The sequence below is a fragment of the Prunus persica genome, chromosome G4 (assembly GCF_000346465.2).
Source record: "Prunus persica cultivar Lovell chromosome G4, Prunus_persica_NCBIv2, whole genome shotgun sequence".
In the NCBI taxonomy this organism is placed as follows: Eukaryota; Viridiplantae; Streptophyta; class Magnoliopsida; order Rosales; family Rosaceae; genus Prunus; species Prunus persica.
This window is the reverse complement of record NC_034012.1, coordinates 12,780,427-12,796,297: the sequence shown is the minus strand read 5'-3', so window position 1 is coordinate 12,796,297 and position 15,871 is coordinate 12,780,427. Positions and strand designations below refer to the sequence as shown.

The window sequence follows — 15,871 nt, the reverse complement described above, 5'->3', positions numbered from 1 at the left end:
TGCTCTCCACAACTATTTGCAGGAGCACGGTATTGTCCACCAAACACTACAAAAGTATCTTAACAAGTGAATTTGAGATGAAAGATCAGAATTCACAAGACCTTATTGAACACTGCTTTGTACACCTATAAATTCCTCCTTATCAAGAAGAATAAACATACAAGAAATTTTCCTAAAATCTCATGCTTTCTGACAAATTTACCCATTAGACAAATATTAGGTACATAATAGGCATGGCCACTGAGTACATCATATCCAACTTCATATCCCCCTTAGGAGAGGCTATTATTAAGATTTTCATTATTAATCTATTTCATAATGGAACAAATTTGGGATTATGATCAAGACGGTGACTTAATAATGGGAAATTCAAGAAGGAATAAATAATCCCTCTCATCCTTCTGACTACTAGCTTTGATATATATCTTTCATTCCTTAGTCGGGAAGAGATGGGTTTTCGATGTCATTAAAAATGAGATAAAATAAAATAAAAAATATGGAGCTTGGAAGGGAATGGGGGGAACTCACACACACGGGTATCATAGGGGCAATACATAATATTTAGTATTTATTGATATTCGCCAATCGGTTTGATCAGAACCTATTATTTGGCCTATAGCTTTGAGCCATAATTATAAAATGGGTTTTGCATATATAATCTTTTATCTTCATTTTTCTAGTTACTGTTCCAACATGTTTGGAACTTATATATACTACAAACAAACATATTAGACATCCTACGAAAACACAAAAATTTAAAAAAAAAATGTTAGCTAGGAAGCAAAAAGGCCACGCGGATCGATCCTCATTTGTATATAATAACTACTTTGCAGTTAAAATGTTATACAAATTATGATATCGTCTGTTTGTCATTTTGTTTTTGACATGTTACAATCTCCTCATCTTCGAGTTGGAGTATCGAGAGGTCTCGAAATCAAGGTAGCATCACTCATACATATTTCTTTATCAGCCTCAGTGCATAGACATCCATCTTCTTGCAGCTGATGACAAAACACATAAAACGAATTCTCAGAAATATTATGACTTATCAATTGCCTAGCTAGCTACTCACTACTAGGTGCTACAAACTCGAAAACTTATCACCTAGAAAAGGAAATTTTAAGATGAAAAACGCTCGAAAATTGTTTCTGCCGTAACGAATTTCAGCTGAACTGATGCGACAGCATTTCATTTATTTATATATGAATTCACTTCGAACCTCGTTTATTCATATCCAATAAACAACTGCGACGTAGTAGAGTAGTACTCACTCTCCCATATATAGAAAGAAATTCATTACTTAATTTACCTGCAGATAGAATTTAGCGTTGCTGATCATCATCAGTGGAAGCGATCTGTCATGAACAAGAAAGTCAGGATGGCTATACATAAGACCATAAGGGCATTAGAGTTTAGATGCTGTGCGTTGTTCCTGGGGAACCGTTTTGGAATTGCACACTCTTCTCCATTGAACAACACCCTTGTTGGGAACCCTTCACCGGCCTTGATATCAATATTGTGAAAGTGCTTCTTCTTGAACGAGACCACCGACTGCTGCTTCCCGGGAACCATCGGATTCTTCTTCGGGTCAGTTCCGTTCTTAAGCCCGATCAAGTAATTCAAGCCCTTGAGCCCTGTGAACATAATGGTGCTGTTAACTTCCTTCTCCATCCTGGTTCCGTTGAACGAGTAGACATTTTCATAGTCTTCGTAGGCCTTGTTCATCTTCACGGCAGTGTACCAATCTTGGAAAGGGTCTTTTCCCCAGTTGAAGAGAGTGAGCCTTGCAGTCCATCCATTGCTGTAATCCGAGTCGATGTGCCAATTCAAGCTCACCCCACAGTTGTCAGGGCACGGCAGCTTCTTGGGCACGTCATAACGTTTGATTTTGGCCCAAGCTTTTGCCTTCTCTGTTCTGTTAGCGAAAGGCACAAGCAGAGCTTCAGCTGGAAGAAGCATGGCAGGCTCTCTGGGGCTGCATTTGTCTGTCTCGGTGGTTTTGCATCCGCAGGCGCACGTGCTGCATGGCACCACAGAGTCACTGTAATAGGCTGAGAACGAGACGCAGCATCTGGGGACCGCCGGCTTGGTAATGTTGCACACCACCTGCCAGCTAGCGACGGAGGCTGACGTGGCCTGGAGCCCGCTGGGGTCGGGGAATTGGGTGGGGTCGATTCTGATTGGAGGACCACATTTGTAAGAAGGGTTCAGGGCACCGTTGATTTTCCATTTCTGAGGTGGAGTGAGGGCGGTTCTGTTGTCATCAGGCGGGAGCTTGAAGACTTGCAGTTGGAAGATAGACTGGGACTGGCTCTTGTCCATGAGGCCGGGCAAGATGGTTCCGTTTCTGCAGCAGCGGGGCAGTTTTCCGACCTTAGGGTCGTCCTTTCGATCGGCAGGAAGGTCAGTGATGACGGGCCTCTTTTCGCAGTTCATGACCTGAGAGAAGTCCAAGTCCTTATAAAATTTGCCGGCCATGCCGTAGAGACACTCGGTTGAGTCCTTCTTGTGAGTGTAGGCTCCTCTCATGTTGTTGATGAACTCTCCCTTCATCCACTCCCAAGTGATGTTCCAGTGGTCGAGGCGGCCAAGCGGGTGGATGTTGTCGATGGTCACTTGAGCGAGGTAGTTGTTTGCGAAGGTTTGGAGCACGTCGTATGTGATGGAGAGATCACCGTTCTGCTTGGGCATGAATTTGGTTTTTTCGATTTTCTTTGCCTTGAATTTTGGGTCCTTTCTGCAGCACACGAACATTGTAGTCTTCCCTGCAAATCAAAACAGAAAAATATGATTCAAATGCATGCCTTATAATTTCAAGTTATAGCATAGATAAGCCAGACAATTGATTTCAAGGTTCTTATATATGATCCAAGAGATTATTTAAAAACTTCACTTTCAAACCAACAATAATCTGTCCGGCCATTTTTAATATTCATTTCGCAAATATTCTATATAATTAACTATCTTGAAACACATAACATTACATTATACGATGCTAAATTTGTTAAGAACAGTTACTCATGCACGCCAATTCCTCTCTCTCATAATATCGTTTGTATCAAAAGCTTCCAAAGTAATGTTGATATTCAATCTTGAATCGAATCCTCATAAAACATCTTGTTTCTTGTTAGTATACAAATAAATTAATGGATCATTAATGATCTATTGGTTATAGATCATCATCATCTGCAAATAAATTTGTCTAAAAATCATCTGTAATTAGTGCATATATATAAAACAAGATCAATATACAAAAATCTTGTCCAAAAACAAACATGAAAATAACAATGTAGAGAGAGCAAAGGATAGGAGGAAAATAATTACCGCGGATCCGAGCATTAGGGCACTTGAAGCCGTCGTTGACGAGGCTGAGGGACTTGGGCATGGGAGTAGCCTTAGTGCCGAGCCCAAACTGCGTCCCCTTGAACTTGATCTTACTCTGAATCTGGGTGTAATCTCCTGCGGTATCTATCATGGTCTTCAAATCCGTCATGGGGTTCCCCGCAAAGGTGGCCCCTTTGGTCCCAATCTGCGCGGGCAGATCACCGCCGTCCACCAGCAGAGCCCCGTCCGTCTGCACCAAAATCTCCCGATGCTGGAACCCTATGTACATCTTCCACGCCTTGAGCTCCGTCGACCCGGCGTTCAAGATGGTGGCCTCCGACTTGAATGCCCAAGCCTGCGCAGATACGTTTTTCAAGTGAGGCAGCTCCTTCTCCCTTGACGTAAACTGGTACGACAAGAAGATGCCGTCACAGTCTTCTTGCTCGGGAGGAGGAGCCGCCACCGCACCATCACCATCACCGTCCCCGCCGCCTGCTTGTCCATAACAAATCTCAACCCTAAAACATGAAAGCACCAAAAACACCACCAGCATTGCATGAAAAGAGGACATTTGGATGGTCCATGGTATTTTCATGCCTAGTGTCACCATTATTCTTCTTTTTCCTTTGTGTATCAATTTTTTCTTTTTTCTTTTTTCTTGGTTTAATTTGTTTGTTTTGTTGTTCTTGGGGTTTGAGGGATTTGTTTGGTTTGTGTTGCTTGGGAGAGACAGAGAGAGAGAGGTAGATGTAAAGAGATCTAGCGGCGGCCGCGCGAGAACGCGGCGAGTGAGAGAAGCTAGAGGCCCTTGGGAGTCTGTGTAAAACCCCAGGGAAGAGAGAGATGCCTTGGTATAAAGAAGAGGAGCGACATTAAAAGACTGGGTCAATCTCTATTTTCTTCCTCTAGTTTTCGCGGCAGTTTCGGAGCCTTGCCTCCTCCCCCCCCCTCCCCCCCCCCATGCAACCCAACCGTTATTTTTCTGTTACTTTTCTGGTTTCACATTGTACGGACCCTGTGCACGTTTCATGCCCTGTAAATAGCATGCGCACTCTGATACGGTGTCGTTTGAGATTTGTTTGTTGGTTTTTGTTTTTGTTTTTTTTGTTTTTGGAACCAAAAAAGAAACAAGTTTGTTGTTTGTAGGAACTCGGGAGGATGATGTATTTCCAGTAGTTTGGTCACCTCCAGTTTGCTGACGTGGAATAACGAACCAACATATATTGTTTCATTTTTGGTAATTCCTCGGTCTCTACTGCCCTAAAAGAAAGACTGTAAAACTGCCATTGACCATTGAGCTTCCCCTTTCCCTTGATCCTTACTCCATCTGAGATCTGACTGAAAACCATGTAGAAACCTTTTTTATTATTATTATTAATGGAGGAGGGGTGATTCGCAGTTGAGACCCTTTGAAAAATGAATGAAAATACAGTGACTCATATGCAATGAATGAGAAGTTGACCACATGATATATGGAACAAAAACAAGATTAAATAATAGAGTTGTAGATGTAGGTCCAAAATGATTAGTTGAAACTCTTATTAAATAATTGATGGTTGTCGAGATGGACAGAAAAAAATCGATGAACACAATAAATTGATCGAACCAAACTGAATCAGATGTTTGTTCGGTTTTCAATAAAAATATGTGTTTTTTAGGACACAACAGTTTCACACTAGTTCGGCTATGTATGTTTGGTTCAAACTGAACTGACCCGTTTGATTCTGTCTTCAATGATACATAAGGGATTTAGTTGGAAATGATTTTGTTAGAAGTAGATCAAGAACTATACGAAATTCAAGTGTTGTTTGAATACGTACTTAAAAAGTGTTTTCTGAAGAAGCACTGAAAACCTTTTTTTCAAGAGATGCGATGCTGACAGATGAGAGGAAGTGTTTTTAAATCAGAGGAGGTATTTTTAAATCTGAAGAAGGAATGACAATTTCTGTGGCAAAAAAAATCATGTGCACCAGAATCAGACCATTTGTTCCTCTCAAGCATGTTTAAACTTAAGAGACAGAGGAACTTAATACTTAAACCTGCACCAAGAATTTCTCAGAATAGCTTTCTTCTTATATTCGCGGTCACGTAAAACACTGCTTAAAACCGAATCCCTACCTCCTACACCTTTCTTTTAGATACATATCCAGTTCATTCCGCTTGCCACAATTTTCATTACACTGTCGTAATTGTCCTTTACACGTACAAAGTACATTAACTAAATCAAGTGACAGCTATCTCTGCCGCACTACTTATTTCTTCAACAAATTGTGCTTTTGGCTCCAAGTCTATGAACTGGTTGGACTTGCTAGCGAGATGTGAAATGCTAACCCTTCCCTGACGCTTAATATAGTCTGCCACAGCTTGCATCTCTTCTTGGGAGATGTATATGTATTTCCCTCTGTCATCCATGACACCGGAAAGTCGCCCTAACACAAAGAAATGTCATTCTCAGCAAAGGGAATTTTACTTTCTGAAGCAAGGCATTATTCCACTAGGTTAAACAATTCAATGATGAAATGGCTCTGAACATACCCATACTCTCCAGAGAGGTAATCCGATTGATGCATTCCTGCATGAACCATTAGTTGCATTGTAAAATTAGTAAGACAAATCTGGAAAAAATTCAAGACAATGTAACCTGATCAACCAAAAAGAAGGGGTTACTTTCTCTCCTGACCAGGGTTGCATACAGAAAGCATGTTCGATATGAAAAGATCAGAACTCAGTTGATGACTCACTTAGAAAAGATATTTTCCATATGCCTTACTAGTTTTCACATAAAAACTTAATCTATTACTGCAATTTGAGGTATGTAAGCAGGCATGGAATTTGTTGATTTATATGTTTATTCAAGGAAAATATGTGGAGAAATTACCTGAGTTCTTAACTTGAATTCAGCAGCAAGATCTTCCAAGGGTACACATTTATGTTTCTGCAACATCAGGATTAATAGTAGTATTAATAACAAAATCACACCCTCAACTTGAAAGTCTCACTTTGTCAACCATTAACTCATCCGACTGAGGTCTCATATAGAAGACATGCAAACATTTGAAAAAAAAAATTAAACTCTAAACAAGTAAAGCTATCTTAAGGAGGACACAAAAAGAGAAATTAGCCATTGTACGCACAAGCTTCTCATTGTGGTTCATTCATTCAGGCATCACCTCAAGTTCAAATCAAGTTTGACCATAACAGCTAGGGAGTAAAATTGTTTAGCAAATAAGCCAACGACCAGGTTGAACTGCACCAGACAAGTTAAACAAACTACAATCCAACCTTAATATCCATAGATCATTAGGCCATTTTCATCCCTATTTTTGATGCCCACCCAATGGAAACATTCAAGGGGTAGCTACAAAAGTAAAGAACAATATCTCGGAATTACTGTAACAGGTACAGAACTGAAAACTACCTTTATGTATTCCACAAAATCAGAGAGCAAATCCTGATGTCCATCCTGCACTTCATTTTCTGTAGTACCTTCAGCATCTATAGAAAACTCTCCTTTCCACTTCTCGAACTCTAATGCAGCAGCTTCCTCCTCCCTAGCCTTCTGAGCCTTGGCTTCTTCCTCCTATAAAACAATAGTCATATCTTCAGCCAGTAATCCAACCACACACACATATGCATCTTGATTATCCAACAGAGAGCAGAAAATCAACATACCAGCTGACGCTCCTGTGCCTCACGCTCCTCATCTTTCCTCCTCCGCATTTCAGCATAGCGGTCTTGTTTTGTATTCCTCGATTCACGTGCAGCTTGTTCAGCCTTCAAACAATGGGATGGAACCAAATAAAACAAACTAATTCTGCTTCACTTGAAAGGAAAAAAAGGGGAAATAAAATACAAAGAATGCCATGAAAACAAATCAGGAACCCACAGAAATAAATTATTTTTCATGTTTTAGTATTTTATATCTATAGAATGCTGTAGTAATCAAACTTGTTAACATTTCCTACATCTCAATGACTACAAGGAATCAGCTTATGTCTTTATCACTAAATTTCGATATTCGGATATCTGCAAACTCATTAAAATGTAAGGGCTGCTGGACATTCAAGACAGGACAAGTTTACTAGAAAATGCAGAGAGAGAGACGGAGAGAAAATGCAATCTTTCAAATGAAGAGATAAAAAGGAGAAACAATACTTGTCGTTGTGCTTCCCGCTCCTGACGCTTCTTTTCCCTTTTCTTAGATGCTTTGGCTTCATAATACTCACCCTCATCTTCCTCATCACTTCCATCAACAGTTTCTGTATTTAGAATTATTGATGGTCACTTTATTTGACAAAATACCGCTTTTTCTACTTATACAGATTACATAAGGAAAAACAATTTTCCTTAATATAGGTACCTAACACTAGTGAATGCAACAGACAAGTCCAAATTTGCACCTCCACTTATGCGGGTTACATTTTCTAAACTGAATACGACTGCATCATTTTAGTAGTCCCTTCATGAATGAATAAACCTACTTCTCCTCTTTGAATAATCACAGGTCTGACCACACTAGATCAAACCTTGTAAACCGCAATTTCCCCCACTAATCATCATTGGATGAGAGCATTATCTATTGGAAAGACATTATTTATATTTCATTCTTTATTGTCTTACCACTACTCAACATTTGGCACCTTAAAGCAAAATAAGATCGTGTACCAATTGCTATCTATTTCAATCGTGATTCATGCATAACACAAAACATATCCAATCAAAATGATACGAACAGCGCAAAACCTCACAGAGTCCCAATCAGTCATATAATTCATCCATTCAGCTTATATGCAACATACTCCACTCTCTTACTCGTTAAATATCAAACCCAGAAATGAAAATAAACCCTTCTAAGCATTCTTTTAGTCAACAATGTGAATAAAAGAGAGCAGCAGACCACAAACCTTCTACAACTGGTGCAGCAGCGGCAGCTGATGTGCTTGCTCCAGAAGCCGGCCTCCTTCGCATCCGACGAGCACCAGTGGCACGCACTACACCTTCCCTCTGAGCAACCTAAATTAATTTTTTTTTAATTAAGAGAAAATTATGAAATGAAAACAAATAAATCTCGAAACAATTACATTGCAATGGAATTAGGTTTAGAAAAATCAAACCTGCGGCTCTTCTTCGTGATCGTGAGGCAATCGAGAATCTTGACGCCGTTTCCATAGATAAAGTGGAATTAATGCCAAAACAAGAAGCATAGAAAGAACTATAGCCAACATTTCCTCCATATTTTCTCAATCTCAGGCTGCCAACAACACCACCACTCAAATGAGCCTCTATAAAATACGCTTCGGAAACTAAAATAAAACGTGCAAAATTCGGATTGAATGGCCTTGTAATGTCTGAAGCTTTCTTTTTGTTCTCTATTTTTCTGAGGCTTTCTCGGAAACCAAACAGAGAGTTATGGTCACGACTCACCGTACTAGCAGTTAAGCTTTCGATAATCGACGAAGGAAGATTTAATTAGTAAATTGGTTAGCTGAGAGAAGTGAGAACGAGACGACCCTCCTGCTCACACGACCCACGAGCCCCTTTTTAGGTTTTCTACGGTTTCTCGAGGCGGACGCGTAGCTTTGCTCTGTGCTTTTGGCTTTGTTTTCTCTTTCGCCAAGAGGACCCGTGTCATTGCCCCAAAAGAGAGGGTGGGGGAAAATTACATTTGTTTTTTCTTTCCAAGTTCCAAAACATGGAAAACATTTTTTTATATTTGTATTATTTCAATTAAAAACAACATTAAATTAAACACCAAATACTAACAATGGGATTAAGAGACTCATTGCCTATCTCCGTGACAATTCCAAAGGTGGTTAAACATATCATTACAAAAATAGTGATACACTTTGGGAGCTGGAATCCTCTTATAAAGTACTATATAATCTGATAATATTTGTGTATCTTGTCGAATTTCGTACGAGTAAAGGCCGAATTAAGAATTTTTTTGTGAGTGCAGTAGCTAATATTTTTAGCTTAAAATTTAATAATTTTTTAATATAAAAGAAATCTTATTTTTACAATTTGAATCTCTAAAAATTTCTTGACATCAACTGAATAAGCTTCACGAATGTAAATAAAAATATATAAATAATTAAATTTCATTTATATATTAGTTGTAAACACAAGAACAATAAAATTATGTTAATATATTGTTCTGTTCTTGAAAGAGAATACAAATAAATTTGAGAAAATAATATTTTCTTAATGTGTTGTAGTTGATTGCCATTTAGGTTTTTTTTTCTTCTTCAAAAATCTTTTGCCAAAGGCAGTAGATAATTTCAAAAAAAAAAGGCAAGAGATAATTTCAGATAAAAAAAGACAACAGACTTTGCCACCAAAAAAAAAAAAAAAAACAAATAAAGGCATCAGACTTCTTGTAGTGGGCCATATAGATATAGGTTTATTTTTGTTTTTTTATTCAAAACTTACCTAGGCTATAACCCACTACAGCCTTGGATGTGATTCCGCCCGTGCGTACAAGATAGTCGGCTCAGGGGTCGTTTGATACGGCGGACTGTCATGGACTGGACTAAATCCTGGGACTGTCTCGGATTAGCTCGGATTGGCTTAAGCTGGATTAAATACCGACCTACGTTTGGTTTTGCGTCGGACTAAGAAGCTGGATTGTAAAAATAGTGAAGACCTATGTTTGGTGCTGTGTCGGACTAAAAAATAAATATTTAATATATTTAAATTTAATTAGAAATTGTAATCTATAAATAAATAAAATTCTAATATATTTTTTTTTGGTCAATTCATTATTTCATTAAGGAAAGAGGCAAATAAATTCTAATATTTAATTAGTGAAGCATTTTCTTCTTTCCTCTCTCCCCTCTCTCTTTTCTTCCTCTCTCTTCACCATCCCTTTTCGTTTCTTCTCTCTCTGTTTCTGATTTCATTATTTTCAGCTTCTCCCTTTTTGGAACTTCTACGAATTGGAACTGCATGCAATTTGACAAAAAATCATTCAATCACAAACAACCCAAAAAGAGAACAAGGCAGAAAATTACAGAACTTGGGCAGCTCATCTTCATGCCTTTTTCCATACCTCTGCTCCAAAATGAAATTTGTAAAATGAAAGCCAAGTGTTGCCATCGAGTTTAGCAAACCAAGCAAACACATCCAAGTGTTGCCACCCACATCCTCTAGCCACACCTGAAACCCCCATAATCAAACTAATGTACACCAATAATTAACATAAGAAGATTTGGCATTCCATGGACTTGGGATCGCAAGACCTGATTTTGACATGGCCCTTGCAATGGCAGATACAAATGTGCCACAATATCTTGGGGCTAAGACTCAAAATTCAAATTTCATTTAGCTGATGGCTAGAACCAAATACTTACCCAAGAAACCTCCTTTCAATCTCTACGGCGATGGTAGAGCCTGAAGCCACCCAAAATATATAGTTGTCGCTGAAAGGCAATAACCCAAGAATATATTTTGGTTCACCTCCTTCTATATCTCTCTGCAACTGCAAGCCCTACCTCAATTGTAATGCAAAGCGAGAGACCAGAAAAACTTACCTGAGTATAGCTTGGAAGAAGAGCAGGAGTCAATATTGAACGAAACGAGAGAGAGGCGTTGAAAGTTGTCGGTGTTGGAGGACTAGTGTGTTTTATTTTGCGAACTCGCTAATTTGTGAAGCAAGTTTCAGCCTCACTAAATTAGAAGAGCGAGCGATGCATTTTTTTCCTGTTAGGACTCTACAATCTCATTTAAGTTAGTCCTCCTTCTTACCAAACATAGTTTTCAAGTGCTATATAGTCCAGTCCAGTCTAGTCCAGTCTAGTGAGGCCTACCAAACATACCCTCAATGTTTTAATATCTTGCTCTTACCCTCATAGATCTTAAGTTTTCATTTTCGTTCTTAGATTCATTTTTCTATTTTTCATACTCATCCACAACAATCATATTGTCCAAGATGATCTTTTTGATTCTTTCAAGCCAACATCAACTTTCTTCACAATTTTCACAAATTAACAAAACCCTAAACTATTAGGAGTCAAAGTGTGAAAGTAGTTTATGATAAGATGGTGGTGGTGGTGGCGGCGACGGCTATAGTTATAGTCATGATAAGATGGTGATAGTAGAAGTTGTGAAATCTTGTATTGATAATAAAAATAATATATTTAACAAAATCTTTGTAGGGAAGCAAAGATTTGTCATTGCTTAAAATTAGTTTATTATCAAACGAAATCCACCACTTTTTGTATTTCCTTTAAAATCAATGAGTTTTTTAATACACCTCAACTTTTATGAAATCTTTTAAAATCGTGATTGAATACATTCAAATTTGAATGGATTTTAAAAAGTTTAAATTGAATACACTCAGAATTGAATAAACTTCTATAAAATCGTGATTGAATACACTTAAACTTTTAAACTTCTTTAAAATATTTTAAAATCTAAATTGAATGCACCCCTAAGAATAAAGTCAAACTACAATAAGTCAACACACTAGAAATGTTGAAAATGCCTACAAATGAACATTCACGTGCTGCCATCCGTCTTCATTTTTTTATGGGCGTAGCGATTATGACAAAAGTTGCATAAAATAAGCATTCATGAGTAAAATTCCCGAAATTGAAATTATGTGAACAAAAATGTAAAATTACTGGAAGGAGCATCGAACTTCATTATGGTGGTGATGACCTATAGTGGGAATTATGATATTATTTTTAAAGTACTTGTGAGAATGAGTAAATGAAGTCAAGTTCATGCATCACCACTTCTTAGGCCAGTGAATCCATTTAAACGAACTGTACTGAGTTTAGGGATGGGAAAGAAAATATTTTTGCTCGCCACATTACTTTTGAGCGTGTGCGCATCATCATTCTTAATACTTGATATATATTTATAGGCATAATCATAGTTAATTTTTTACTTTAATTTATATAATCATTGTTATACTTATGGACACGTGTCAAGTGTTAAGAAGAATACTGAATGTACACCTTGAATTAAAATGGTGAGCTAAAATACTTCAGGTGGAGAATAGATACCATGAGCACCAACCACCTTGCCATAGATGTAAACCTTCATATTAACCACATTATTCATCTTAATAGTAACTTCACTTAAGTTTAATGAAATGATCACGTGATTAATATGAAAATCCACATGAGAAGTCCCATATATGGCACCTTCATTATAGAATTTTGAATCCAATTGGTACCAAGTTGGGCCAACATATACACACTTGGGCTAATGCAGCCCAATTGGTTTTGGACCTATGGAACCCTTTTGGGCCATTGGAGACTCCCGCTCAATGACCGGCCCATATAGATTTGCAAACCAGGCGCATTGGGCGAAAGGTCTTTATAGGTTTCTCTTTTAATATTCAATGGAGGAGGAAATAGGGGCACACAAGCGCACAAGCATAGAACTTGCCTAGACAAAGCACAAGCATAGAATATAATAGGAAGCAAGTGATGCTCCCATTTCCATTTCCAACAAAGCCTTAGCAAAACAATTACAGATACTGCCACATTATTAACAAAACTCAGTTCACATTGCCAACATCAAATATCAACACCATCACTTACCGACCACCATAAACTCACTCCTAACCACTATTATTTCCGGCTTGGTTTTTTTTTTCTTCACCTCATTTTTAAGCCTCTGCAATCTCAGCAGAATCCGCGGCAGCCAAGATCAGCTCTGGTTGAATGCTTCCCACATATGATCCATCCAAAGCATTGGGAAGCCCTAGTGACTTCAATGCCAAGTGGGCTGCCTTTTGCCCTGATATCATCATGGCTCCAAAAGTAGGCCCCTGCATCACCCAAATTGCAAATTATTATGTTAAGTCACAATCGCAATTAGGACCACCATTTCCAAACACAAAATCCAAATTACATAAGGTCACAGAATCAACCAGGACCACAATATAATCAAGTAATGGAACTTTTACAAACATACAAGAACAGAACAAGGGAAAAGGTTTTGGACCCATATTCCCTTTTAACTCACTATCTTTGAATTGAGTGCAGAAGGGAACAAGACATAGTATTGTAAAGGTTCCCAAATAGAGGCCATAATATATATGTCACTATCGTTTAGGAAAGGCTAGCAAATGAGATTGGTTTGGGCCCCTTCTATTATCATCGAGGATGCAATTCTAGGTCGGGTCTACTCCACCTTTCATGATTAAAAGGACGAAAATTTCTTTCCTTCCTGCTATTATTATAGGGGAACATTATTTGCACCACCTCGAATATTCGCACCCCGTCAAAGGCTCAAAGCACTCGGCACTATGTTTGAAACTCAAGATATCAAGGGGAAGACAACTTTTATAAATTGCTAAATCACCAGATATACGACCATCAAATCACCAGTATTGAACAAAAATAGCAGCTTTTGACTATAATAATGTGGATTGAGTGAAGTGTTTTAAGTACAAATGACCTAGAAACACTGATTTTACTATGCAAATATGACTATTATTCTAAAACTTTAATTCTAAATTATTATATATGCTAAAGGACCAAATAATCCTTAATGTTTTATCTGAACAGTCTAGGACCAGGGAGCCATCGCAACCCCTATCTTGACCAATTTGGTTTCTATGGCTTAGAGTGTTTGTACAAGACATCAAGGATAATTTAGTCCCTTCCATCAGAAAGGAATCAAAGTTATAAGTTTGGCATGGTACTTTAAAAATTCAGTCAAACAAACGATTCATGCAAAAACAGTCAGCATGGTATTAAGCGTAAGCAAACTTCCATGCCAGTAATAGTGAATAAATCCATGAGAAAGAAATTTACCATTCTTGGAGATCCATCTATCTCAGCAACTTCCATGCCTGTAACGATCATTCCAGGCACAATCTCCCTAGTCAGCTTCACGATGGCATCTTCAGCCGTGTTCATGTCCAAGGCCTTCATCCCGGGCACGCTCTCGATCATCCCAATGCTTCGCAACCTCTTGACCCCAGTGGCTCCCATGGGCCCGTCGTGACCACAGGAGCTCACAACTACCTTGGCCTCCATGACATTAGGGTCCATGCAAGACTGTGTGTCATGATTCATCGAGACCAATGCCCAGTTGGTGACCACACCACCAACTCTTCCTCCCTTAACGATCAGGTCCTCAGCAGCCACAGCGTTGAAGAGCTTCACGTTAGGCCGAGCAAGGAGCTTGCTCATGATAGTGGAGGTGAATAGGGCCGCGTGCTTGATGACAACATAGTGGTCTTTCTCATCGTAGGCAATGCCGAGCTCATTTAGGAAAAGGTGAGCTGGTTTACGCACAACCTGTAAATTATTTGTTATTAGATATACAATCACAATTCTATATATTTTTTTTTTGTATCAAATTTGGTAACGCTAATTACCAAAAAATATTATTTATTTATTTATTTTCAATATATATCTCGACTTTTCAGACGGACCGAATCCCAATTGAAGCTTTTCAGAATGCTTTTGACAGAAAATCCGACAATATCTAACAATAAAAACAATTTAAAGAAATATGTATATATATATACACACAATTCATTCCAACAAACAAAATACTATTTCAAAAAAACTGTCGAATTATCAAAACCTAGAAGCGGCATGTGAGACACGTGTCACACAGCGAGACAAAAAATAAAATGAAGACCACTTGATGCTTAAATTAAATTAAGATTTTTAAAAAAAATTACCGTGGCGGAAAATAAACAGCTAAACTACAAAACAACAATCATTAATTAAGGTGGCTCGAAAATCGTTAATGGAGGCAGAAATGAGATTACCATGGCGGAGAAGAGCTGGCCACCGAGCCACGCACCACCGCCGGGGCTGACGGACTGCTCGATAATGGCGACCTGAACGTTGGGGTTCTTGCTGAGCTCGTAGGCGCAGGAGAGCCCGGCGGATCCGGCGCCGACTACGACGACGTCGGTGTCGGCGTAGGTGATCATATCGGTCATGTAGCGCCTGGTCATCTCCCTGGAGACGATGGACTCCTTGATGGGGTCGAACTTGAAGGCGCTGAGGTCGTACGACGGCGTCGAGCCGTTGGCGGACATGGAAACAGAGAGGCCATGGTTGTTGGAGTTGGTGGCGGCCTTGGCGGGCTGAAGGCGGACCACGGAAGTGCCATGGAAGGAGGAGTCGAGGAGAGAGGGCTTTTGGAGCTTGGTGGTAAGGGGGGAGGAGATGAGAGTAGAAGCCATGGATGCCATTGACGGAAGAGAGAGAGAGAGAGATAGAGATGATAAGATTGATTTGGGTTTTAGGGTTTGCAATTGATGGGAGTGAGGAGGGTGGGTGGGTATTTAAGGAGGAAGAAGGGGGCTGAAATATCTGTGGGGGAATTGGGAGGGGCCACGTGGGAAGAGGATAGGATATGAATGAAGGGTCTAGAATTTTGTGAGGTAAAGCTCAGCTCAGCGCGCAGGTCAGGTACAAGTGGCACACATGAACCAGTCCACAGTGTGGTTGAGTTGTGGGTGTGAGAGTGTACTTCACTGTCATTTCTTTTCAAGTTGTTCATGTGGGGTGTGTGCCATTTTTTGTACTTTTTTGCAGACCTTTTTCTCATTATCAATGACAAA

General features: G+C 39.1%; 3 protein-coding genes and 1 long non-coding RNA gene across 4 annotated transcripts; all 4 read right to left on the bottom strand.

Annotated features, from left to right (window-relative positions):
- Nucleotides 797-4,008, bottom strand: LOC18778488 (COBRA-like protein 10). Its single transcript, XM_020562703.1, has 3 exons — nt 3,325-4,008; nt 1,310-2,765; nt 797-1,001 (listed from the first exon to the last, which is right to left on the bottom strand). The coding sequence occupies exons 1-2, from the start codon at nt 3,932-3,934 to the stop codon at nt 1,342-1,344; spliced, it is 2,034 nt and encodes a 677-aa protein (XP_020418292.1). The 5' UTR covers nt 3,935-4,008; the 3' UTR covers nt 797-1,001; nt 1,310-1,341.
- LOC18780544 (DDRGK domain-containing protein 1) lies at nt 5,365-8,978 on the bottom strand. The gene is made up of 9 exons (XM_020562995.1): nt 8,749-8,978; nt 8,439-8,575; nt 8,229-8,337; nt 7,480-7,583; nt 6,997-7,098; nt 6,743-6,904; nt 6,203-6,259; nt 5,860-5,896; nt 5,365-5,753 (listed from the first exon to the last, which is right to left on the bottom strand). Exons 2-9 carry the CDS (start codon nt 8,556-8,558, stop codon nt 5,548-5,550), a joined length of 897 nt encoding a protein of 298 aa, XP_020418584.1. The 5' UTR covers nt 8,559-8,575; nt 8,749-8,978; the 3' UTR covers nt 5,365-5,547.
- Nucleotides 10,160-10,900, bottom strand: LOC109948950. The gene is made up of 3 exons (XR_002271412.1): nt 10,674-10,900; nt 10,373-10,479; nt 10,160-10,265 (listed from the first exon to the last, which is right to left on the bottom strand). It is a non-coding gene; the product is annotated as an uncharacterized LOC109948950 (long non-coding RNA).
- LOC18780719 (thiamine thiazole synthase, chloroplastic) lies at nt 12,735-15,760 on the bottom strand. The gene is made up of 3 exons (XM_007213743.2): nt 15,068-15,760; nt 14,097-14,585; nt 12,735-13,105 (listed from the first exon to the last, which is right to left on the bottom strand). The coding sequence occupies exons 1-3, from the start codon at nt 15,497-15,499 to the stop codon at nt 12,944-12,946; spliced, it is 1,083 nt and encodes a 360-aa protein (XP_007213805.1). The 5' UTR covers nt 15,500-15,760; the 3' UTR covers nt 12,735-12,943.

Coding starts and splice junctions, on each gene's coding strand:
- LOC18778488 (XM_020562703.1), bottom strand. CDS start 3,934: ATGGTGACACTAGGCATGAAAATACCATGGACCATCCAAATGTCCTCT. Junction 2,766..3,324: donor CCCTAATGCTCGGATCCGCG/GTAATTATTTTC, acceptor TTTGATTTGCAG/GGAAGACTACAATGTTCGTG.
- LOC18780544 (XM_020562995.1), bottom strand. CDS start 8,558: ATGGAGGAAATGTTGGCTATAGTTCTTTCTATGCTTCTTGTTTTGGCA. Junction 8,338..8,438: donor ATCACGAAGAAGAGCCGCAG/GTTTGATTTTTC, acceptor AAATTAATTTAG/GTTGCTCAGAGGGAAGGTGT. Junction 6,260..6,742: donor ATTTTGTGGAATACATAAAG/GTAGTTTTCAGT, acceptor CTGATGTTGCAG/AAACATAAATGTGTACCCTT.
- LOC18780719 (XM_007213743.2), bottom strand. CDS start 15,499: ATGGCATCCATGGCTTCTACTCTCATCTCCTCCCCCCTTACCACCAAG. Junction 14,586..15,067: donor GCCAGCTCTTCTCCGCCATG/GTAATCTCATTT, acceptor AATAATTTACAG/GTTGTGCGTAAACCAGCTCA. Junction 13,106..14,096: donor TAGATGGATCTCCAAGAATG/GTAAATTTCTTT, acceptor TGGGTGATGCAG/GGGCCTACTTTTGGAGCCAT.